Below are 26,353 nucleotides of genomic sequence, written 5' to 3'. Positions count from 1 at the left end.
AATCGCCTTGAACCTTCCAGTGCGAGATCAGAGAAGAATATATGGCAGTGTGTTCATGGAGTGCATGGGTAAAAAACATTTCCATGTCCATACCCCTGTTTGGCAATGGAGTTCCTGTGTGTGTTGACTCTGTGAGGTTGCCTTATTCCTCTGACCAGGAAAGGTTTTCAGTGAGTCACAGACTAGTTAAATAGGAGTGTAATTCCCTCACAGTGTGTTATCTACAAGCTTCTACAGTCATATTGATGAAATCACAACAAGTGTGAGGTGAAGTGGGGACACTAATGTATTTCTAATGAGAAAATAGTGTCCCAGTTCATTTACTAAAGTGTCCCACTGACACTGAAAGAGACCCTTTAGCTAAAGTAGAGTCTGGTGTTGTTTTAGGGGTTGTAGCATCCACTGAATAATACATTATCAAGTTGTTTCATCGTCAATTAATGGAAATACACAACTTAAATAACTCATTTTGATTCTCTACATAGCAATCTACCAATTTTTAATTGGTAGTCAGCAGTAGGTCAACATTTGTTCACTGTGTACATTGAGTGCCCTCTTTAGGTTATGTAATTCAAATGTGTGCAGACATGTTTAATGAAGTGTTATATAAAAACAACCGCCTTCAGAGGTGTGCCATGTGTGCTTACACTGCATAATAGAGTAATGCTTCTTCTTCCGCGGTCAGCTTTTGTCCTCGCCGAGGTCATCTTTTCTTAGTGACTGTCCCAGTGAATGAAGAGAGGGTGATTGCAGTGACGTGACCGCACAGCTGATCGGGCGATAACGAGGCAGACAAGCATTCCGCTATGTGCGCCCGGGATGTGTTTGTGATGTTACCAAGCCAAAGATCCACAAAGAAAGAGGTAAATGTAACCAAAAAGCATAGGCAATAGCGTTAGGCTGCCGCGTGATGTTAAATGTGCGTATGGTGAGGATGTTTCACTTGCTGTATAATCTGGTCTGTCATTGCAGTGGTAGCTGACGATTCTGTGTTTCGTCGTTTATCAGGTCTAAAATTTTATTCCGACTTTGTTTTAGGTTTACATGTACATCATTTAGCAGACGCTTTTATCCAGAGCAATTGGGGCTAAGTGCCATGCTCAGTGGAACATCGACAGATGGCTCGGGGATTTGAACAAGTGACCTTCCTGTTATTGGTCCAACGCTCTTAACCGTTAGGACGGCTACCTGCCGCCCTATGTATACGGAGAGGACAGAGTAGGTTATAATAACTTCAGTTGATAGACACAATGATTTTCTACACCGCGCTCGCGCTGGATGAAGGAAAGCATGATGAAGCTAGATCCGTGCACTAAATACGCTGTGTAGGACTCTGCGGGGCCGACAACAATTTATTTGCATCGTAATGACCCACGGTCAATGAAGTGAACAATTACCCCCTTCTGATTCATGTCTCATGTGTAGCCTAGCTGTTGAGCGGGTTAAATGAATCGCCGTAGTTCTGCTACTATTTAATCATTTAATATTTAATCGCATGAATTAATCTTCGATAGCTACTTGCGACTGCAGCTGCTAGAGCGGAGGCTTGCTTACATTCCTGGCTGGCGACTTCATTCTGGCTAACAACAGTAGGAGATATGTAGCCAGCTAAATATAGCCGCGGGAAGTAATGGTGCCCTCTGAAAAATCGGGGGGAAAAATATTATTAATAAAACAAATTGGCACTGGGACTTTAATAGTCCTGTATTAGATGACAGTTAAGGACAGATATCAATTTGCAAGGCCAGCTCAGGCAAAAATATTTACAGCATCCCCACCGCTGGCTATGCAGCGGAATGTAGCAAATGCAATACTCTTTGGAAACTTTTCTCTGTCATAACTTTTGGATTTGAAATTGTAACCAATTACAGACTCACCTGTAGAAGAGTCGGGAGTTTTATAAGGTAGGGGTCTTAAACCTTTTCTTGCCCAGGAAACCCCCTCCCAGGCAAACTGGTGACCCAGGGCCCCCCCAATAATGTATTCAGGGCCGGCTCCAGGCATAAGCGACAAACGGTTGCTTAGGGCCCCTGGCCGCTATGGGGCTCACTAACCTACATTCATATATATAATTATTTTTTTAGGAACTCAGTCGGGTCTCAACTTACTGTTGAGAGTAAAAATGCTTTTCATGGCCAATCCAACGTCTGAAGTGGCCGTACAGCGGCAGGTAGCCTTTGGGTGACAGGTAGTCTAGTGGTTATAGTGTTGTACTACTAACCAAATGTTGCAAGATCAAATCCCTGAGCTGACAAGGTAACAATCTGTCATTCTGCCCCTGAACAAGGCAGTTCCTAGACTGTCATTGAAAATAATTGTTTTTTTTTTAACTGACTTGCCTAGTTAAATAAAGATAAAATTAATACTGTGATGTAGACTTCAGGGCTTTCATACTTCTTGCAATTAGCAGAGCTATTGTGAAGGGAGTTGTCAAGGAAGGAAGTTTGTGTTTATACAGGATGTACCGCCCCCACCTACCATCAACCAATCATGTCAAGGCGGAGCTATACGGAGCCCCCTGCATTTTTACCAAATTTGAGAGGTGCACAGCGATGCGGTACAGAGCTTGATCTGGCCTCTGCATGGCTCCGCAATTGCATCACACCCTCCATACATGTTTGGATCAAGCCTAAATTTGCTTTTAGAATAGTAGAATACACAAGGTGCAAGTTTGAAATGTGGTTGTGCATCAGCAGTTTTTCTCTTCTTTTGTAAGTCCCTGACAGTCAGTTAATTGGCCATGTCAGCTTACAATTTGTAGATTGGTAAGTTAGTCTATCCATTTATCTAAACTTGTACAGTAGTAATCATGGCCGACCTGGCACACCGGGCATGTGCCCAGGTGCCCTGACCTCCACGGGGCCCCCGTTGATTTTGTTTGTCACTCTCACTCAGATATTAAGATGGCAAAAGTCATGGCAAAATGGGTAGAATTGCATGAAATGTGTTATAAAATTGCAGAATATTTTGTCCGCCCCATGGCAAAATGTGTAGAACTGCAGGAAATGTACTTTAAAACGTAAATGTTTCCCTCCGCTTGGTGGGGGGCCCCCCAACCAAATCTAGTTTAGGGCCCCCAAAAGGCTAGAGCCGGCCCTGCATGTCTTATCATCAGGTGAATGATAATGGCAAGGTGAGGTTATCAGCATTTAAAAAATTAAGGTAGCCTAGTGGTTAGAGCGTTTGGCCAGTAACCGGGAGGTTGCTGGATCGAATCCCCGGCCTGACAAGGTAAAAATCTGTTGTTCTGCTCCTGAACAAGGCAGTTAACCAACATGCTGTCATTGTAAATAAGAATTTGTTCTTAAGTGATTTGTGTAGTGAAATAAAGGGTCCATCTGAGCTCAGTCTTGATGGTGGCAGCTTTGCAAGGGTGACCCAAATGCACTGGTTCTGTTGGGGTGATTAGATGGGGATAGTTTGATCTGATGTGCATTAATGGCTGCACCTGATCCAGCATTTGAGGTGCCAGTATCTTTTCTGAAGGGCTTTGTCCGGTAGGTATGCGGTGCAACGCCCAGCTGTGAAGGCTCTGTGAATGTCAAAGGACCTGTTTGGTTGACTAACAGGGGCCACTCACAAACTCTTGTGGGTCTTCATTGATGAAGTTGGGGATAGTAGGAGTTGGTCCACGGTAGACACACTCCCGGCTGGGTGGAGAAGGTGTGCGGTAGTGGACAGGTGAGTGCCAACAACGATCAGGTGAGTAGGCCGGGCAGCGACGGTCAGGCGAGTAGTCGCAGTGGCGATGGTCGGTTGAGGGGTGATGACAATGGTCATGTCAGTAGTCGTGGTGGCGACGGTCAGGTGAGTAGTTGCGGGGGCGACAGTCCGACGTGGGCTGACAATGGCAATCAGTTGAGGATTTACAACGACAATCAGGCGTAGGCTGACCATAGCGGTCAGGTAAGTAGTCGCAGCAGCATCGGTCAGGTGAGTAGTCGCGGCGATGACAGTCAGGTGTGGGCTAATGACGTCAATCAGGTGTGGGCTGACCGTAACGGTCAGGTGAGTAGTCACGACGGCGACAATCAGGTGTGGGCTAATGACGTCAATCAGGTGTGGGCTGACCGTAACGGTCAGGTGAGTAGTCACGACGGCGACAATCGGGTGTGGGCTGATGACTGCGATCAAGTGTAGGCTGACCGCAGCAGTTAGGTTAGGGCTGACGTTGGTGATCCTATGAAGTCAGTCCTCTGGGTGATGCTTTAGGGCTCAGAGTTCTGAAATGAGAAGTCGACTGGTTTCACTGGTGCGATGACTCACGATGGTGAGGGGTTGACTTAGTAGATGATGATGATGATGAGGATGACTGGTCTGAGAAGGAGAGCCCTCTGATCCTAAGGTTTTCAATGAGCTGCTCTGTCTTATCACATTGCCTTTGTGACTGCAGGTTATCATCTCTGGTTGTCACCAGCTTTTCCCACTCAGGCTGACTAGTCGAGATGTGCCTGCTACGGGTGGCCGATGAGTTGGCCATTATTAATGAAGGTGAGGCTCCATCCTTATTGTTGCGAGTCAGCCTGGGTAGTTAATGGCTTGAACTGTTTGGGATCAATTGAAGCGGATTAATTTAGCTCTTCCGATAGCTCCAGTATCTCCCGTGTTAACTTCTCAGCTTCAAGAACATTACGACTGTTCTGGAAGAAGAACGGGTTTCTCTCTCATCTTGTACAGGAGGGTAGCTGCTGCTGGTCTTGCTGTGAGAGTAATTAATTCCACTCACAGCGCCGTCTGCCCGTGGTCACTCGTTGGAGTGGTGTTTTGTTGTGTGTGGTGTTTGCCTTGAGCCTTCTTGGATGGGCACTCTTAATATGGCAGCACCCAATGGGCTTGAGTTTTCAAGAAAGCAAAAAATAGACCATGTTTGTATGTGGCTTTATTAACTCAATGTTTTTTTATTTATTTGACATTGTTTGCAAACTGATATGTGACACCTTTTAATGCCAAAATAACATGCAAAACAGGCAACTCCACCTGCCCTGAAGGACGGGTCGCCACTACACCGAGTGTACAAAACATTAAGAACACCTTGATTCGGAGGGGTTGGGTTAAATGCGGAAGACACATTTTGGTTGAATGCATTCAGTTGTGCAACTGACTAGGTATCCCCTTTCCCTAATATTGAGTTAAACAGCTTCAGAACAGCCTCAATTCGTTGGGGCATGGACTCTACAATGTGTCGAAAGCATTCCACAGGGATGCTGGCCATGTTGACACCAATGCTTCTCACAGTTTTGTCAAGTTGGCTGGATGTCCTTTGGGTGGTGAACCATTCTTGATACACGGGAAACTGTTGAATGTGAAAAACCCAGCAGCGGTGCAGTTCTTGACACAAACCGGTGCACCTGGCAACTACTAACATACTCCATTCAAAGGCACTTAATAAGTATTTTGTCTTGCCCATTTATTTCCAGTCAATGTAATGAGCCTATATTTTTTTGTCATTTTATTGGAAATCGAGCTTTGCCCACTATAACTCCACCCATGCATTGAATTGATATCACACAATACATTGTAGTTGCACTTGATCTCCCGCGCCCTGCAGAGAATTGCACTCGGCTTGCATTTTGACTCATAAAGTTCCTCATAAAGAAGTGATGTTTTTCCAAATTTGGACAAATTATTACAAAATGAAAAGCTGAAATGTCTTGAGTCAATAAGTATTCAATCCTTTTGTTATGGCGAGCCTAAATATGTTCAGGAGTAAACATTTTCTTCACAAGTCACATCATTTGTTGCATGGACTCTCTCTGTGTGCAATAATATTGATAAATGTGATTTTTGAATGACTACCTCATCTCTGTACCCCATAAATAAAATTATCTGTAAGGTCCCTCGGTCGAGCAGTGAATTTCAAACACAGATTCAACCACAAAGACCGCGGAGGTATTCCGATGGTTTGCAAAGAAGGGCTCCTATTGGTAGATGGGTCAAATAAAATAAAAAAGCAGACATTGAATATCCCTTTGAGCATGGTGAAGTTATTCATTACACTTTGGATGGTGTATCAATACACCCAGTCATTACAAAGATACAGGCATCCTTCTTAACTCAGTTGCCAGAGAGGAAGGAAACCGCTCAGGGATTTGACAATGAGGCCAATGGGGACTTTAAAACAGTAACAGAGTTTAATGGCTGTGATAAGAGAAATCTGTCGATGGATCAACAAAATCGTAGTTACTCCACAATACTAACCTAATTGACAGAGTGAAAAAAAGGAAGCCTATACAGAATACAAATATTTAAAAAACATGCATCCTGTTTGCAATAAGGCACTAAAGTACAACTGCAAATAATGTGGCAAAGAAATGAACTTTATGTCCTGAATACAAAGCTTTCTGTTTGGGGCAAATCCAACACAACACATCACTGAGCACATCTCTATATATTTCCAAGAATGGTGGTGGGTGGCTGCATCATGTTATGGGTATGCATGTCATTGGCAAGGACTAGGGAGTTTTTATGATGAACAAAAACAGAATTGAGCTAAGCACAGGCAAAATCATAGAGGAAAACCTGGTTCTGTCTGCTTTCCACCAGACACTGGGAGACTAATTCCCCTTTCAGCAGGACAATAACCTAAAACACAAGGCCAAATATACACTGGAGTTGCTTACCAAGATGACATTGAATGTTCCTGAGTGGCCTAGTTACTGTTTTGTCTTAAATTGACTTGAAAATGGCTGTGTAGCAATGATCAACAACCAATTTGACAGAGCTTGAATCATTTTTAAAAGAATAATGTGCAAATATTGTACAATCGAGTTGTGCAAAGCCCTTAGAAAGACTCACAGCTGTAATTGCTGACAAAGGTGATTCTAACCTGTATTGACTCAGGGGGTTGAATACTTATGTAATCAAGATATATTAGTGTTTTATTTTTCATATTTTTTTTATTTTTACAAATGTTAGATTTTTTGTGTGTAGATAATAAAAACTAAAAACATTTAAATCCATTTTCATCCCACTTTCTAACACAACAAAATGTGGAAAAAGTGAAGGGGTGTGAATACCTTCTGAAGGCACTGTATTTCAAGGGAATAAACTTAACTTTTTCAATCTTCCTCCGAGAAAGATTGAATGACGAATTTAAGTTTTTATTGAAAACGACTGTTTTCAGCACCCAAAGAATAGTCTGCAATTACACACATTGTTCTGTGTAATTGCGGGCTATTCTTTGGGTGCTGAAAACAGTAGTTTTTGATAAAAACTTAATTTTATGTGATGTTGGAGCTCCAGCCCGCCCACACAGTCACTGCTCAACACCATCGTGAATCATGGAGTGGAGTTTAGTTGGCTAGTTATTGCTTAACCAAGTCAAGATGTGTTTGCCTTACAGAAACGAGGATGAAATCAACATGATTAGCACCGATGGCCTCCCTAAATGCGAGGCGACCTGGCGCGAGACTGGGAAAAGGCCACAGGCGGAGATGTTGCACCTTCTGTCCGCTGTCATTGTCTGGCTTGTGACGGGGACAACCATCTCCAGTCTTAACAAATGGATTTTTGCAGTGTACAACTTCAGGTACCCCTTACTGCTGTCGGCCCTGCACATGTTGACAGCGATCGTGGTGGACTATGGGCTTATTAAACTGCGAATACTCCAGCAAAACGGTGGGGTTGACAACCAGAAGGACCTTACCACCAGCGCCAAATGCAAGGTGTTTCTATTGAGCTTGACATTTTGTGCCAGCATCGCATTTGGCAACGTGGGTCTGAACTATGTCCAGCTGTCATTTGCCCAAATGATCTACACCACCACGCCAATCTTCACCCTGGCCATCTCCACTCTGATCCTGGGCAAGCAACACCACATCCTCAAATACACAGCCATGATGCCCATCTGTCTGGGAGCCTCGTTCAGCATCATGGGCGAGGTCCAGTACGACCAGACAGGCTGCTTCTTCGTATTCGCTGCGACAATGTTGAGAGGTGTCAAATCCATCCAGCAAGGTGAGTCACAGCTCCTACCTTCAAATAGTCTTTATGATAGTTGTTATGTTGCATCTCTGATGGTGGTTGACATATTGGTCATCACTTTCTAAATGTTGAACTGTATAATAAACTTCTGTTGTCACCCTAGGGGTCGTTCCTAAGGATTTCAATCACTTTCTGACTTCTGATTTGAACATAACCTTTCTTACATGTTTGTCGATGGTGGAAGTGGTCAGAAAGTTACATTTTTGGCCTGAATGCCAAAACATTTAGGAGATTAGGTGTTCAAAGATTACCCATGTTGCTTACCCTACCCTACCATGTCTTCATCACTGAAAAATATTCAGTTTGATATCATTTGAAAGTTTACAAACAGGGTTGTCAAACTGTTTTATGATTTCTAGAAATATGAAAAAATACAACTATCATTTTTAAGTTTTAATGTCAATTATCTAAAAACGTGTATACTCAGATGTATCTCATTTTCACTAATGTTGTAGCTTAGACACTATTTTTCATCACCTGAAGTATTTGTGTTGTGCCCATCATCGATTGAGCGACAGCATACTCCTGGGTATAATTTCAATCATAGAAATATAATTAATATAATGGACCTATCCCTTCAGAACCCTGCAATCAGAAGACACAAAGAGAAAGGTTTTACTCCACCCAAAATCTGTCCAAGAAAATAAGCCCACGAAGTGAGGAATTTTTGTATGGAGGTCAGTGAAAGAGTGTTGAATTTGGTCAAAGGAAAATGTAATTGCTAATCTGCTATGTGAGGCTTATTTGAGCAAATATACGTTTTGTTATGGTTTGGTTGTTAGTTATGAATGCACTGATATAGGTGGACCCATGTGGCAATTTGAAAGAAACATTATACTGGAGTTGTGCCTGTTGTCATAGAGGGAGAGATAGAGGACTCATCATGGATATAATCTGTTTTAGCATGGACATTGCCGTTGAGGAATTCTCCCATTTTAAAGGAGTCCACTGGGTGGGGATTCCTATGAGTTGGGAGCAATCAGCAAATGGAGAAGAAAATGTACTTCTTTAAAATGGAGATAGCGAGCCTCAATGGCACCGCCCATGCTATAATGGCACACAGAAAGATGAGTAATCTCTTTGGCCTGGTAGTCACACACATATCTGCCCTCTCATTGGCTAGAATGGTCCCACCTGTTCTCACCTGCTTTCTATGTTTGAGGACATGTATTTACATTGCTAGAGCGGTCACTCGAATATCTTGTTAATACTGAATAATAGACCATCTATGCTACAATTTAGCTGCTACACAATTGACATTCAAATTGAATTGAAACTTCTAATTACTACCAGTAAGATGGCTGATGGTCCACCCACTGTCGAATGTCAACTTGAATGGGAATGTCTATCCTATTATCTATATTTCTAGGATTTCAATAGGTTTCCAATGGAAGATTGATAATTTAATTTATAACAATGGATATTCTCATTCAAGTCAACGTTATTTGATGTGTTAAAATTTCAATTATGTTCTAGTCTCATAGTCTTTTAATTATAGGCCTATGGTTTATTATGTGTCTATGTGAGTCGCATGGTAAATATAAGAGTCATGGATTTACGTAGGCCTACAATACTATTTGGACAATGTTCGATGGTTCGTTGTGTGCTGTACGTTTTAGTAGGGAATAGGGGAGGCTGTGCTTTTATGATCTTTTATCATCTTTCTGATACTCTACCATTTGAAAGTTTACATTTCAACTTTTTTCACATTTTAGTACATTATCAGCCAAAACATGACACTCACCCTGTAGTCAAGAGTATGCTGTGTCTCAACTGATGGCAGGCTCAACACAAACACCGCAGATGATGTAAAATATGGTCTAAGCTAAAAATGTATATAAACACAATCTTAGTTTACGCTTTCTTAGATAATTGACATTAAAGCTTAAAACATTTGACAACCCGGTTTGTACATTTTCAAATGATATTATACTCAACCATTAAATATTTTCAGTGATGAAGACATCATGTCTCATGCTAGGGTGGGGTATGCAAAATGGGTCAACTTTAAGCACCTCTTTTCTCTTGATTTTTTTTGGTATTCAGGTCCAAAAAGTCACTTTCTGACTACTTCTACCATGAGCAAACATGTACGGAAGGTTTTGTTCAAATCAAAAGGGGTGCAGTCAGAAGTCATGGGAATTATATGGAACGACCCCTAAGCAATATGAACATATGGGTGCTATCAGATTTTGGAGGACAAATCAGAAATGTCCCTGTGTACTTAAATACTTTCCTTTCAAAAGAGTGGAAAATATGTCCCCGAACCGAAATTCTCTGACATCAGTCAGTGTATATTTGGTGTTTCTTCCAATCCCATATAAACTTCCCACACTGTAGTCAGTGCTGGACATTTTTACTGCTGCCCTGAGTTACCAAGTAACACACCCAGTCTAGCTAGAGGTGTTGTGTTGCCTGTTGCTAAGGACACTTTCAAAACTACTGACAGGGCTGGCCCAATAAAAACTTATCAAAAGGACTCATTCCTGACAGGTAAACCAGGCAGAGAGCTCATTCTAGTTCTGTGGCAGAGTTCCATCCTGTTTACCAGGAATTAGTCCTATCACTTTGTTACTGTCATACTTTCAAATCAAATATTATGTCACATGTTTTGTAAACGATAGCTGTAGACTAAGAGTGATATGCTTACTTACGGGCCCTTCCCAACTATGATGAGAGAAAGAAAATACAGAAATAATAGAAGACTAAAACACATAATAATAAAAGTAATAATAAATACATAATGAGTAACGATAACTTGGCTACTGGATATACACAGGGTACCAGTACCGAGTCGATGTACTGGGGTACGAGTTGATTGAGGTAGATATGTACATATAACTAGGAATAAAGTGACAGATAATATACAGTAGCAGCAGCGCATACGTGATGGGTCAAAAAAGTTGGTGTAAAAAGGGTCAATGTAGATAATCTATGCAGTCTGGGTAACTATTTAACTAACTATGTAGCAGTCTTATGGCTTGGGGGTAGAAGCAGTTCAGATTCCTGTTGGTTCCAGACTTGGTGCACCAGTACCGCTTGCCGTGCGGTAGCAGAGAGAACAGTCTATGACTTGGGTGGCTGGAGTCTGACAATTTTTAGTGCCTTCCTCTGACACTGCCTGGTATAGAGGTCCTGGATGGCAGGGAGCTCAGCCCCAGAAATGAGGTAAAATGTATTTTAGTTTACCTGCTTTAATATCACTGGCCACTAAGAGCGCTGCATCTGGATGAGCATTTTCTCGTTTGTTTATGTCTTAGTTCCAGCATCGGTTTGTGGTGCTAAATAGACAGCTATGAAAAATATAGTTGAAAACTCTTGAGAGTTCCTTAAATTTCCTTCCTGTATTTGAACAGTATGAATCTGTTAATATATTTTCTCTACTTGTTTTGTTAGTGTACTGTATAGTGCTGTACTGATAATGAACCTGCTAGTCTCATGATGTGAAATCCATTCTAAGTAAACAAACCTATGACATGTCCATGTTCTGAACATGGCAGATTTGACATTATGTTAAAATATTTTCTACTCACTCAGAACCACCACCCTGAAATACCAATGTTGTTGGATGGTGTCGTGTAGTGTTTCAGCAGCTATTTTCAAACTACCCTCGTAAAGGTCTCACTTGTTTACTTTATATGACACACATCAGTGGTGCACGTGTCTTGTTATTTTGCTAAAGGAGGCTCACTCCCTTGGTATCCATGCAATTAGCTGACGTGTTGTTTCACAAATATAACACATCTCAATGATATGAATGTGGAACTACAGTGTTGTTTTGTATGATTATGTTTTATTTCTCTCTATCCTCTCTTATCTTTGTATTTAATCCCGCCACCCAAAACTTAACCTTGTGTTTGCGCTATAATGTTTAGTCTGTCATGAGACTGCTTTGTTTGTATTCTGCTTCTCTCTATGTGCTTTTCTTTGTGTGTGTCTCTCAGGTATCTTGCTCCAGGAGGAGAAAATCAACTCTGTGTTCCTGCTGTACCTGATGTCTATCCCCAGTTTCTGCATCCTGGCCGTAGCTGCTCTGGCCCTGGAGAACTGGGCCGTGCTGGAGTCTCCAATGCACTACGACCACAACCTGTGGCTCTTCATTCTGCTCAGCTGCCTGGGCTCTGTCATGTACAACCTGGCCAGCTGCTGCGTCATAACCCTCACCTCCGCCGTCACCCTGCACATCCTGGGCAACCTGAGTGTGGTGGGCAACCTGCTGCTCTCCCAGCTGCTGTTCGGCAACGAGATGTCAGCGCTCAGCTGTGCCGGTGTGGCTCTTACTCTCTCTGGCATGCTCATCTACCAGAACTCTGAGTTCATCTCCAACTACCTGGATGAACGGCGAGCTAAAGCCAGGGAGCTCAGCCGAGTGAGGGAGGAGGATATTGCATTCCAACCGCCCCCCCAAAACCAGCAGGAGAGGGTAGACGCTGCCGGGAAACGAGAAGACAAGATGGACTGAGAGAGAGAGCGAGGGGGAGAGAGAAATTTCCTGTCCTTGGGGTTAGTTAAGTCAGGTGGTTCTGTGGAGAGGTTCAGGAAATGGTCTGTGACCTCATGATGTCATAGTTGATGATGACGACATGAGTGACAGAACTTGTTTGGTTGGTTGTTTTTACCTCTTCACTGTGCCAATTTATTTCAGCCATGGTCTCATGGAACAGAAGTCAGCTGACTAAAAAAACAGATGCCTTTAGGAAAGTGACAGTTTAGTCTGTACTGTTCTAATACTCATACATGCACACATACTGGTATGCATGCATGAGCACACAAACTATGTGATACATCTCATGAGATATCACACACTGTTACTCACACTACTCCACTGTGAAAATGTTCTCTCTGAGTGAGTGCTCAGTGGGATGGTTGGGTGGGAAGGACTAGGAACACTGCTCTTATGGATAGAAACAAATACGTTTTAAAAACGTATGGTAATGTTACCTAACCTTCCCCTGGTCTCGTATCACTGGGAAAGAGGTTTTCTGGCAGCTTTTATTTGGGGATCTTAAAATGGGTGTTCCGCATTTGTTATAGTGCTATAGCTTTTGTCTAGATGAAGTTTACAAACATTCAAGCTAACAGGTTCAGCATATCATATCTCCTGGCTGTTTGTAGGCATGGCGGCCAATAAGCCACAATGTTATTAATCTACTGCATAGTGAGGCATAGATCTGAGGGGAGCCACCTTGTCCCACTCAACGACCCCTTATTGCATTTCCCTTCATTTCCTCTTAATAAAAGGAACCTATTATAATCATTTTAATAACCTCCTACCTTTACAGCAGTTCTCACTGCAGCAAATGTCTATTATAAGGCCTATCCACTCTCTAAGGAGTCTCACTCATCTTTAGCACACTCCATAAAAAGTATTTCATCATTCTCTCCTTACCGCCACTCGAACAGAAATGTCTTCTCCACTCAGAGGGTGCCACATTACATTTAGTCTTTATAACTGACCTCTGCTGGACAGTGTTATTGTAACTCCATTTGAATTTTTGAATATTTATGATGCAGTGTTATTTTTCATTTATTTTTTATTCTGTAAGTAACACTATTTTTTGTCCTGTTTATGATTCTTACACAGTACAAAGAGGAAGTTATTGGATTTCTGTTTACTAAATTGAATACAAAAGCTGTAGTATGTCTCTTACCAGAATTGACCTTGATCAGAAACTAAAACTACTTATTTGAAGTTGGAAAGCTCTTGCATGATGTGTCCAGAGCACTGACATAGGTCAGAAGTCACTCAGTAACTGGAGGTCTAGTCAACTGGTCTGTCACTTGGCCAACTAATGTATGTTCAACATTTTGCAGTCACTTAGAAATGTCCTTGCTTTTGAAAGAAAAACTTTTAACTTCTTTAGATTAGTTGAGTATCTGGAGCATCAGCATTTGACGGTTCGATTGCTGGCTCAAAATGGCCAGAAACAAAGACTTTCTTCTGAAACTCGTCAGTCTATTCTTGTTCTGAGAAATGAAGGCTATTCCATGCGAGAAATTCTCAAGAAACTGAAGATCCCGTACAACGCTGTGAGCTACTCCCTTCAGCACAAACTGGCTCTAACCAGAATAGATATGATATGTTTCCATGAGATGCCATCTTAACTGACTTAATTTTTAAAATATATTTTTTACCCCTTTTTCTCCCCAAGTCTTGTCTCATCGCTGCAACTCCCGTAGGGACTCAGGAGAGGCGAAGGTTGAGAGCCGTGCGTCCTCTGAAACACAACCCAACCAAGCCGCACTGCTTCTTAACACAATGCCCACTTAACCCGGAAGCAAGCCGCAGCAATGTGTCGGAGGAAACGCTGTACACCTGGCAACCGCGTCAGTGTGCACTGCACCTGGCCCGCCACAGGAGTCGCTAGTGCGCGATGGGACAGGGTCATCCCTGCCGTCCAAAACCTCCCCTAACCTGGATGACGCTGGGCCAATTGTGTGCCGCCCCATGGGTCTCACGATCACGGCCGGCTGCGACAGAGTCTGGACTCGAACCCAGAACTTCTAGTGGCACAGCTAGCACTGCGATGCTGTGCCTTAGACAACTGCGCCACTCGGGAGGCCCTTTAACTGTTGAGTGTAGGGGACAGTATTTTGATGTTAGGATGAAAAACGTACCCAAATGAAACTGCCTATTTCTCAGGCCCAGAATCTAGAATATGCATATAATTAGGATAGAAAACACTCTAAAGTTTCCAAAACTGTCAAAATATTGTCTGTGAGTATAACAGAACTGATATTGCAGGCAAAAACCTGAGGAAAATCCAACCCGGAAGTGCTGTTTTTCCTGAAAGCTCTCTGTTCCATTGCCTGCCTTCGCTCCATTTAAAGGGATATCAACCAGATTCATTTTCCTATGGCTTCCACATGTTGTGAACAGTCTTAAGACATAGTTTCAGACTTTTATTTTGAAAAATGAGCGAGAAAGATCACATCGCGTCATTGTATGGCTGGGTGCCAGCAGTGTTTTGCATGCGCAACAGCTTGGAGCAGAAATTTTCTCTCTCTCCTATTGAAGAAGGTACAGTCCGGTTGAAATATGATCGATTATATATTGTACAAACAACCTGAGGATTGATTATAAAAAAACGTTTGACATGTTTCAACAAACTTTACGGATACTATTTGGAATTTTCGTCTGCCCGGTCGTGACCGCTCTTGCCTGTGGATTTCTGAAAATAATGCGCCAACCAAATGGAGGTATTTTGGATATAAAAATAATCTTTATGGAACAAAATGAACATTTATTGTGTAACTGGGAGTCTCGTGAGTGCAAACATCTGAAGATCATCAAAGGTAAGCGATTCATTTTATTGCTTTTCTGACTTTCGTGACCAATTTACTTGGCTGCTAGCCGTTTGTAATGTTTTGTCTGAGAGATGTCCTTATATAAACGCTTGGTATGCTTTCGCCAAAAAGCTTTTTTGAAATCTGACACGCCAGGTGGATCAACAACAAGCTAAGCTGTGTTTTTCTATATTGCACTTGTGATTTCATGAAAATTTTATATTTTTAGTAATTTAATTTGAATTTGGCACTCTGCAATTCAGAGGATGTTGACACAAATTATCCCGCTAATGGGATGGGTGCATCAAGAAGTTAATTTGGCTTCAAATGCGCTATTGAGTCTTCACATAGGAATGAATAGTGTCACGTGATCAATGGCTTTGTCCATTCATATACAGTCATTCAATTACACCCATTTTAAGGCTAGTGCTACTGAAAGGACCTTATGAAGATGTTGAATGAAGTTGTTTCTAATCTTCCTTTCCCAGTCAAAGAACCATACAGGTGTGAGACTTAGCCCCCCTTAGCCTTTGATAGACTATTTGGAAATTGTTATATATTTTTTGTTATACCCGCCTGATGTTTTTCCCCCAATATGTTGTCATATGTACAGCAGTAGACACATAATGATTTGTTCCAGCCTCGACCTGATAAATTAGTAATTTGAATGAAGATAAGATGAATGCCATTCCCAAACATTTTTTAACACAGAGTTCTAATGAGAGGATCATGTTATTGATGGTAGTTAAATACCTCAGTCTTCAACAGTTTGTTGCAGACCATTTGTTTAATGACTTAAGTAAGTTGGCAGTTGAAGCGAGATCAAATAGCTGAAAGCATGTCTGCCCACAACCACGGTTTGTCTCCTGGTCAACTGTTATAATCTGTTTGTTAAATAGCCTACTGATCGAAAGGCCAATTTTGTTTAGCAACTTTGAATTTATGATAAGATACTTTTTAATCACATAGCCCTTAGAATACCTATTTAAACTATACCAGCATCACAGATCTGCGTTTGATTTGTCAGACTGGGTCAGTTTGACAACTCTGGGTTTGACTAGTCAGGCTGCTTGTTCACACAGAGGTTGTCTTTGACTGGCTGTAAGGGCAGAGCAACGCACATACTGCACTGACGAGTTATGGAAATGCTGCCTTTACAGCGTATGGCTCTTATGTATATGTATGTATATGTTGATGTTGTCTGAAAACGTTACATGTAAATAATGATTTTATTGTATTGATTTTACAATCATGGAAGGCTGGCTCAAATATACTGGTTCAAAAACATATGTGTCTCCGGTCTTATTTTAGTTTAGCAAAATGGACAATGGCATGTCTAGACACATTAAGCAAACACACAAAGTACAGTTGAACAAACAGCCCAAACACACTGTCGTAAAATAAATAGCCAGACTACCGGTATACAATACTGTAGGAATTTTATTCAGTTTACCACATACATGGTGGGGCCATTTCCCTGGTTACTGATATGTTTGACCTCAAAATCCCCCAGTCAACCTTGTTGTATGAAAATAACATAATGAGAGTATGAGAGTAGATTATTTTTTCTATCTAAATTCTCTGCCAAATATGTGTGTGTTCTTTCTTCCCATACAGGGATGTCTTGGCTCTGCAAACAGAGTGTTGTCGCTGAACAACTCCTTGGCTTTTTTGCCTGAATAAGGTAGTGTTGTTGCTCCCCCTTCTGCTCAGCATTTCACCCTTCCGCTTACTCTCACATCATTTGTATATAGGGCTCTCTAAACAACACTTCACTCACCCCCGTGAGTTGATAAACAGCTTTGTGTCAAAATGGTGTCATTACAAAGACATGGTAATCTATCTAGTTAAGCCTCAAAGTTTTACATGACATAAGAGTCAATTGAGGAGAAGAGCTTTGAAGGAAGTAGTAAGAGAAGGGAGGACAGACAGTCCCACGATTCAGTCTGTTCTCCTCCCTCCCTCCTCCTTGCCCTGAGTAGTTATTTTCACCAGTACCCCTCTCCTCCCTCCCAAAACATCCATTCTGGTCCAACGCTGAGGCAGGGGGTGTGGTGTTAGGGCTCAGCACTCCCTTGTGCAAGTCTGAGGAAGAGGGAGAGAGCGGGACAGGGGTACTGAACATCGAGGGGAAACGCAAGTCTTCATCACCTGACGCAAACAGCTGCTGCTGTGTCCCCTAAAGACACCGACAGAACCCAGTGAACAGGTAGGTCTGTGACACTTTCACTCTAACTCCCATGCTGTCTCTTCTAGTCTCAATTCCTATAACAGCCTTCCCACTGGGCACTAACTGGTTGAATCAACATTGTTTCCATGTCATTTGTCAACATATTGTGAAAAAATATATGGATTTTAAAAACTTTTAAAAGCAATGGTTGTTTTAAGGGTGAAATTTCAACCACAGGATTATGTCATGGGAACCAAATGTCAACATAGAAAAACCTTGTAATCAAAATCAAATCAAATGTATTTGTCAAACACGTTTAGCAGATGTTATTGCGGGTTTAGCGAAATGCTTGTGTTTCTAGCTCCAACAGTGCAGTAATATCTAACAATTCACAACAATACACAACCTAAAAGTAAAATAATGGAATTAAGGAATATATACATATTAGGATGAGCAATGTCAGAGTGGCATAGACAGTATATGAAAATATGTCAACATTATTAAAGTGACTAGTGTTCCATTATGACCAGTGATTTCAAGTCTATATATATGGGGCAGCAGCCTCTAAGGTGCAGGGTTACGTAACCCAGGTGGAAGCCGCCTAGTGATGGCTGCTTAAAAGTCGTCTGATGACCTTGAGATAGAAGCTGTTCTCTAGTCCCTCGGTCAAAGCTTTGATGCACCTGTACTGGTTTATGTTTGAAGCCTGAAATGTGGCAAAAGGTCGCAAAGTTCAAGGGGGGCGAATACTTTCGCAAGGCACTGTATCTACAGCTATAGAACCATTTAGTCTCCCGTCCAGGGTTTTAACCAAACTCAGCCCTGCTTAGCCATGATGTTTAACACGGATTATTGCCAATGTTCTATGAGGAGAATGATTGTTGTGAAGTCTCTGCTTAAGAATGAAATAGATTCATTGTTGCTATTTTAAGTCATTCCAAAGGGTAGGGTTAACAGAGCAAATGAAATGTGACCATACTTTCTTTACCACTCATAGATCATCAATGATGCTATTTAGGCCTATATACATAGTAGTATTTAATGTGGATTTAAACTTTGATTTGATTTAGTCTGATTCTTTAACTTTTTACTGCAGTGGGCTAAATCAGGGTCTTCAACAAATCTATTTGGAAACAAAAGTATACACCTCACACATGGTTACGGGCTTATGAAAAGAAGACACGTTTACTATGTCAGATATAGAGTTCAAATGTATTCAATGTTGAGTTTGCATCTCAATATTACACTTTATATACTACATCACAGAATACTGAAACATAACTAAACTGTTTGACATAGAAACACCAGATATTCATTGTTAATATATATTTATTCATTATAAAATGATGACGAATATGAATTACATTCCACCCATGAGGCCAAAGAGGGTGCTTTTGGTCATTGACTGCAGGAAAGGGCTTAGATGTGTGGTTGAGATGGAGACCTGAATCTAACATATCAATTATTCATTTGTAGACAAACTGGAATTGAAGCCAAACTAGTCAGTGCTATAGATGGAACTATCCAAGCAGAAGATGAATCTCCATCAAACGTTGATATTTGGTTGCGTTGACAACCAAATTCAATATTACTTTTTTAATACAGTGAAAGGCCTGAGGTTAAGGCAAACTACAAACAAATTAAACATTTAACCTTAAAATGAGTAACACATCCATGGTCACATTTTGAGGTTACTGTAACTATAAATCTTCTTATGTTATCATATAAAACAGGCATGTTCAAGACAGCAGGCATAGGTCATCGCAGGTCTATGATGCCCTACAAATCAAAAAGGCAGTAACTGCTCATAGAGTGGAACTGAGAAAAATGGCTTTTATATACCTTGGTTTCACAGTACCTTTATGCAGTTACTGCTAACATGACCCCCATACAACAGAGGAAGGATACATGTCCACATGATTACGCATGTATTTATTAATGTAGGAACATTACAACCCATTTTCGACCAAATGAGCAGTTACTGCCTTTTTGCTTGGTAGGGCAGTATGGAGAAATTCACAATTGCTGTTATAATCTGTGCAGTATCTCAAATGTTCTTGACCACTTGCACCATGTCATTTGGTTCTGCTGTTAGATGGAGCACAGTGATAAACAAAATATCTGACATTATTCCCATTTGAACTTGCTTGAAAGCACAGCGAAAACTTAACCAAACATTGCTTTACCATTGGAATTTGGTTGTGCTTTAAGATGGTTTAAGGCATAATGATAACACATTGGGAATACAACTAACTTTTGGCTGTCTCTTTTGAGTGGGTGAATATAGGTTGTTATCTCATTGATCAACCTCTCAACCAAATATGACCCAATTATCCATGTTGAAATAACGTGGTGTGCCCAGTGGGTTTATCTTCCTCTATATGATTTGACGTTATGCTTTGTGTACTGTATGTGCAGTTACTTTTTGGATGTTTATGTCAGTCTGTGCGTCTGTGTTTTATCCATCTATTTTTCTCATTCTATGTACTTGTGCAAATTTCATGGATGATTGATGTTTAAATGAGCGACGCTACATTACTATATTTGTACATATTATTACTATGTTTGTTTTATACTGTTTGTGTGCTGCTCTAGGCCGGTTGCTGAGAGAATAAGAAGGGCACTTCAGAGTTAAATCAAACAGTTCTCGAGAGCAGCATGGTTTATGTCAGCAGCATCTAGTTGCCAGCAGCATACCACCCTGCATACCACTGCTGGCTTGCTTCTGACGCTAAGCAGGGTTGGTCCTGGTCAGTCCCTGGATGAGAGACCAGATGCTGCTGGAAGTGGTGTTGGCGGGCCAGTAGGAGGCACTCTTTTCTCTGGTCAGAAAAATATCCCAATGCCCCATGGCAGTGATTGGGGACACTGCCCTGTGTAGGGTGCCGTCTTTCGGATGGGACGTTAAACGGGGGTCCTGACTCTCTGAGGTCATTAAAGATTCCATGGAACTTATCGTAAGAGTAGGGGTGTTAACCCAGGTGTCCTGGCTAAATTCCTAATCTGGCCCTCAAAACCTTTCACGGTCACCTAATAATCCCCAGTTTACAATGGGCTCATTCATCCCCCTCCTCTATTCCCCAGGTCGTTGCTGTAAATGAGAACGTGTTCTGAGTTAACGTACCTGGTAAAATAACGGGTAAAAAAAGTCAGTTTAGACCCCCCAGTGTTTATGTTCAGATTGCTGAACAGACTACAGGTTGAACAGATGGTGTTACGCATTTACATTATGACAATTCTGCTCTCTGCACATCACTGGGTGTTGAAACTTAAAATGCCAATGCTGCCTCACCCTGTTAGTTTTATGGAGGTAATTCTAAACTATATTTTATGAATGATGGTACAGTATGTACTGATAATGGCTACTATAGACAGAACTATCCCTCTCCTCTCCACACACCTACACATCTTTTTCCTCTCTAGCACACAAATACTGTAAACACACAGACGCACACGTGTCACACTAACAGGGTGGCAGGTAGCCTAGCGGTACGAGTGTTGGGCCAGTAACCAAAAGGTTGCACATCTGGTGATGTGCCATAGAGCAAGGCATCTAATTGCTCCAGGGTCACCATTGATAATGGTAGACCCTGGTTCTGACCCCACTCTCTGAGGGTCTCTCTGGGATATTTCCAATTCACAGGTATATTAATACACAATTGTGCATGTGTGAAAGAGGACCAATATAAGCCCCCACCAAATGATTATACTTTGTCCTCCTCCTCTGATCACGTGTCTTGCCACATGGGAAAAGAGAGATGGATGATCCTATGTTTTATGTAGGCCCATGTACGTCTGCCAACTATGCAACTGCTTTCCATGGATCCATCAATGATGGATGATAATCAAACTAACAATGTTATTCGCTCTGGCTCTTTAGATATTTGTGTAGGAGTTCTTGCCATTGGAGCCCCCTTATTATCTCCATTATCCACCTCCTTTATAAGCCCCATACAGTATACTGGACATGGAGGCGGGACCTGATGAGGGAGCAGTGGGGGCTGCGTCTGCCAATGAGGCCTCCGAGACGACCCCCAGCGACACGTCGTCAGGCACACTGACCAGTCAGTAGCTAGCTGCTATTGAGGATGAAGAAGTCCTGAATAAACTGGTGGGGCACTCGTGGTGCGTACTTCACATAGACGTGCAGTAGTTGGGTTGATTTTGGCCTTCTCATCTATTTGTTTTTACGTGTGTTTACCTCTGACAGTTGGATAAGGCTGTGGATTTTGATGAAAGGCGAATGATCCGCGCTGCATTGAGGGACCTGCTCAAGAAGAAGAGAGGTAAGGTCAGAGAGAACTTCAATGTGAAATTTGACAGGATCACATCTTTTGTTTCTCACTCACAGCTCCTCTAGTACCTATAACTACTGACAATAATTTCTAATGTCTACTCGCTGTCCTTCTTCTATACTACAATGCTATTTCTCCCTCTACATCTCTCCTCTCTAAAGAGAAGCGAGAGAAAGAGCGGGGGTCACGGCAAGATGACCTGAGACAGCAGGCTTTGAGTAAAGCAGACTCAGGACGAATGGGAATGAACAGGGGCCAGACCAGCAATCACCAGCCTAAATCCCACAGTGAGTATCATATCCTCACCAGGCCACATCACACACACACACACATGCATGCCACATACACACACACACTTCAAGCTTTCAAATCAAACTGGAATTGTGAGAGATTAACTTTTCCCCTACTCAAAATCACTCCCTGCCTCTTTCTTGCTATCCCCTTCTGTTTCTCTACAGTGCACAGCCAATTTCCTGCATCAACCACCAGCTCCTTGTCTAAGACAACTAGCAGGTGAGTGAGTCATTGAGCTAACAGTCAACCATGCTTCACGTGTGATTGATCAAATTCTGCATGTCTACGTCTGTTCAGCATGGTGGCACTAAGAAAGTGTTAAATAACGTGTTTATCCTCTCTTCCTAGCATGGCCAACCCAGCTATCGCAACAGCCCATCAGTCTTCCCCTGTCGCTGCAGCACCCAACATGAAAAATGTCAAGCAGATGTTACTGGATTGGTGCAGGGCCAAAACCGAACCATATGAGGTAAGCATCGGAGGTCTCTCTGTACAGGAGTGTACGTTCACTAAATGTTGCTCGTCAAACAAAAGCTGGCCTCAATCTTAGTTAGGAAAGACGTCAACAACTCCAGTTCCAGTTATGATGTTTAATGGCAAATGATGTTGAATACTGTGTGTAAGTCTGTGTGTGTGGTTTTGTTGCTTGAACACACACGTGTATGGAGTTATTATCGGTAAGGAAACAAGAAAAGGCAAGGTGCGCCGGGGGTAAATATGTTGCTGCATTCAAGAAGGGCAGGTTCTGACCGAAGGATATGCAACAACATATCTACTCATGCACAGAAACAGGTGAGTGAGGTAGCACTCAGAAGAGCAGGGAATATTATACAGCTGCCCCCAATTACATAGGCATATTGTAATTAAATGTAAAGTTCCCACAGAGTTCTGGGGGGCTGTACATGATTAACTCAACCAACAATGGAGCTGGTTAGGTATAGGTAAGGGCTGTGAAAAAGAGTTCCTCTGCGTTGGAAGGATTTGCCCAGCTAACAATTCTAGGGCGAGAGAACATGTTTGCAATGTTACCAGTCATGTTCCCCTAATGTTTGAGTGTCCAGTTTTCCGTTAGTTAGGGGAACATTCTATCTATGTTAGTAAAAAACCTTCTGAGATCCTTTTTAGCATGTTTTGTCATTGAAGTTAGGAGAACATCCCCTTAATGTCAAGTAGACGTTACTTGTTTACAATGTTCTCAGAATATTCAATGTTAATGTTCTATATGCGTTTTATGGGACCTTGCAAGAACATGTGTATAGCGTTACGAGAATATTCCATCAACGTCACATCAAACATACACAGAACATGGTTGCCATGTTCTCAGAATATAAGATAATAATGTTCTAGACACATTTCAAGGGAATATTGCAAGAACATTTATTTGTATTAGTTGTCAGGACAACACATGATGGAACCAAAGAAACGTTCTCCCCCAAAAAGTAATCAGGGCCTTGATTGGCTCAGCAACAGTAACAAGGCATGTTACTTTTTTGGGGAGAACGTTTCTTTGGTTCCATCAGGCGTTGTACTGACAACTGATACAGAGAAATGTTCCTACAACGTTCCCATACAACGTTAGTGCATAAAACGTTTTATGCACTAAACAATGTAGAATATTGGCCTGTTGGAAACTACAACTCCCTACTATGTTGCACAGTCCGGGCATGATCTGATTTCACTCTAGAGAGACTGCACATTGAGCTCACAGGAAAAAAACTAATGAAATGGAATTCAAATAATTGAACCAACGTAGGTCAATTAGTTGTTTAAAAAACAAGTCTGGAATCAAACCAGGGTCTGTAGTGACACCTCTAGCACTGAGAGGCAGTGCCTTAGACCACCGTGCCACTCGGGAGCCCTTGATGTGGAGAGAAAATCAACACATAGTCATCCAGATGTGTCGGACTCATCGGGCCCTGCTGGGACGGGGACTCTGTGTTGGCCGTTTTTTTCCATCATAATAGTCACTGGAGTATGCCTTAGTGCAGCTGATGTACTAATCCGTCTCTAGGGATCACTTGTAAAGGAGCATATGCTCACTAACTGTTGCTAGTCATACAAAAGATGTCAACAACTCCAGTTCCAGACAGTTATGTCTAATGGCAAATGGTGTGTGTGTGTGGTTGTTACATGAATGCACACATGTACAAAGTTATTATCAGTAAGGAAACAACAAAAGGCAAGGTGCACCAGGGGGAAATGTGTTGAGCACTCAACAAGTTCAGGCAGGTTCTCACCGGAGGACATGCAAATGTTGTGCATAAGCAGGATGCCACCCAGAACGGCAGGGAATATGTACACTCTCCATCTTATGTCTAGATGAATGTTCTGTTGTGTCCCCAGCATACCAACCTTACTTCACTATATAATTGTCTTTGTAAATTCACACTCTCCCTGCTCTCTTTGTTTTTCTCTTTCTCTGTCCCTTCCTCCCTTATTCCATGCAGGGGGTGGAAATCCACAACTTCTCCTCCAGTTGGAGTGATGGCATAGCGTTCTGTGCGCTGGTGCACAGGTTCTTCCCAGATGCATTTGAGTACTCCATCCTCAACCCCAACGCACGCAAGGACAACTTTGAGCTGGCCTTCAGCACTGCAGAGTAAGTTCCCTATTTCTGTTCTAAACAAACATTGAAACACACACATATCCACAGAAACCTACTCTGACAAAATGTGCCTTCTCCTACTTTATGCACATGAAGGCCCCAAGGGCTGTGCAGGGATAGATTATACTTGGCAAAAACGCTTTTGAAAAGAACTCCCCTGTAGTGTCCTCTAACTCAGCTGCCAGTAGATCCTGCCTGGAGACATACGGATTGTGATTGCTCAGGCCTGTGTCTCTCTCCTCTTCTCTTCTCTCTCTTGGCTGCAGGAGGCTGGCAGATTGCCCCCCTCTGCTGGACGTTGAAGACTTGCTGCGGATGCGTGAGCCTGACTGGAAGTGTGTGTACACATACATCCAGGAGTTCTACCGATGCCTGGTGGAGAAAGGCCTAGTTAAAACTAAAAAGAAACTCTAAATACACTGTTTCACAGTATACTTAAATACATGTTGCGTCCACGTGCCATGGGGAAGGGATATAAACGTTTGCAATTTGCTGCAGCAGCTTGTAAGCACATAGCTGGGATTTTGATTATTTGTGTATTTTTTTATTGTTTTGTGTGAGCTTACACTTATCTGTGTATGTTTTCAGAAGACAGCTGGCACTTAGGATCTGTACATTCCACTAAGATTACACATCTACATTAATCTCAGTCAGAGCCATAGGGAATCTGTGAATGGCTTTTTGGGGTGCTGAGGTGCTGTGCCCTGACTATCATGCCTTTTTGTGTGTAGGCTATGTATGGATTAAAGATACTGTGCATGAGGTCAAATATAATGTGAATGATTTGATTTGTGAACATTTATTTTGTTCTGATCACATTTTAGAGTAGGCCTAGCCTACCACATTTCTATTATGGGGAACCCATACCATTTTCAGCCTGAAAGCCTGATTGTTGCCCAATCATTACCGTGTTTGGTAACTGTCAAAAAAATGGCAAATATCACTGAAGTCTATTCTAAGGCTGTGGCTCACAGTAAGACTGATTAATTCTAAAATACTCGGGACTACCATGTGCTCAGGAACAGACTACAATCATACTATATAAACACAGAGTTGCAATATCTTTATTTTCATTGTGAATGGGTTGGGGGGTGCAAAATAGGGGAGGGTTTTATTTTGGGGAGAGTTGTGTGTTTTTTTTATTGGGCACAGGGGAGGGTCATTTACTCTTCTGCTTGCATGCACCTCCTCTAGCAAGGTGGTTTGGTACTTTTCCGCCAGCTAACTATACCACAGGTTAATATAGTCTCCAAGTCTAACTGAATATCCTGCCCTCTATCTACCATTCATAGTGACAATAGTGTTAGGTGGATCATTTGTCCTGATCTGCAATAGGTTAACTAGACAAATATTCAAAGCTGCATACATTTTCAATATAAATCCACAAGAACAAGGAGGAATAGCTGATTGGCAGTGAAGAGGCCAGGTGTGTCATTGTGTATGAAAGAACAGTGAAGACATGACACATGCAGCTCAAAAGCTCCCCTGTTGATCTTGTTGAGGGACAATAAAAGTAACTAGTGTAGCCTAGAATGCCACAATGCAATGAATACTTGTATTATGGTGAGTACAAAAGTCTACTCTAAGCTGTAAACTGCAGTGTAAATGTAATTTGAATAATGGGACAACGCCCTGTGATTTGACTGTTTTATTCCATTCATTCCATTTGGATCAGTTGTGGGTGTACCCTCGACAGTTTATAAGGTCTAGAAAGGGACA

General features: G+C 42.0%; 2 protein-coding genes across 4 annotated transcripts; both read left to right on the top strand.

Annotated features, from left to right (window-relative positions):
• Positions 1-21: 21 nt before the first annotated feature.
• LOC118387643 (solute carrier family 35 member E4-like) lies at positions 22-16,557 on the top strand. 2 transcript variants are annotated; one of them, XM_035776216.2, is made up of 4 exons: positions 22-68; positions 686-863; positions 7,343-7,956; positions 11,928-16,557. In XM_035776216.2, exons 3-4 carry the CDS (start codon positions 7,362-7,364, stop codon positions 12,443-12,445), a joined length of 1,113 nt encoding a protein of 370 aa, XP_035632109.1. In that variant the 5' UTR covers positions 22-68; positions 686-863; positions 7,343-7,361; the 3' UTR covers positions 12,446-16,557. The 2 variants fall into 2 exon arrangements, with proteins under 2 accessions (XP_035632109.1, XP_035632110.1); XM_035776217.2 differs by lacking the exons at positions 22-68; positions 686-863 and adding an exon at positions 4,423-4,491.
• A 605-nt stretch (positions 16,558-17,162) lies between these two features.
• On the top strand, positions 17,163-25,396 carry LOC118387641 (smoothelin-like protein 1). 2 transcript variants are annotated; one of them, XM_035776215.2, is made up of 8 exons: positions 17,163-17,479; positions 21,388-21,565; positions 21,651-21,726; positions 21,897-22,022; positions 22,194-22,248; positions 22,378-22,498; positions 24,477-24,628; positions 24,901-25,396. In XM_035776215.2, the coding sequence occupies exons 3-8, from the start codon at positions 21,684-21,686 to the stop codon at positions 25,046-25,048; spliced, it is 645 nt and encodes a 214-aa protein (XP_035632108.1). In that variant the 5' UTR covers positions 17,163-17,479; positions 21,388-21,565; positions 21,651-21,683; the 3' UTR covers positions 25,049-25,396. The 2 variants fall into 2 exon arrangements, with proteins under 2 accessions (XP_035632108.1, XP_035632107.1); XM_035776214.2 differs by having other exon boundaries at positions 17,164-17,479; positions 21,388-21,551.
• Positions 25,397-26,353: the final 957 nt, after the last annotated feature.

This window comes from Oncorhynchus keta, chromosome 9 (genome assembly GCF_023373465.1).
Source record: "Oncorhynchus keta strain PuntledgeMale-10-30-2019 chromosome 9, Oket_V2, whole genome shotgun sequence".
NCBI classification, from domain to species: domain Eukaryota; kingdom Metazoa; phylum Chordata; class Actinopteri; order Salmoniformes; family Salmonidae; genus Oncorhynchus; species Oncorhynchus keta.
The sequence above is the reverse complement of the archived record's forward strand: the minus strand, read 5'-3'. Positions and strand labels throughout refer to the sequence as shown.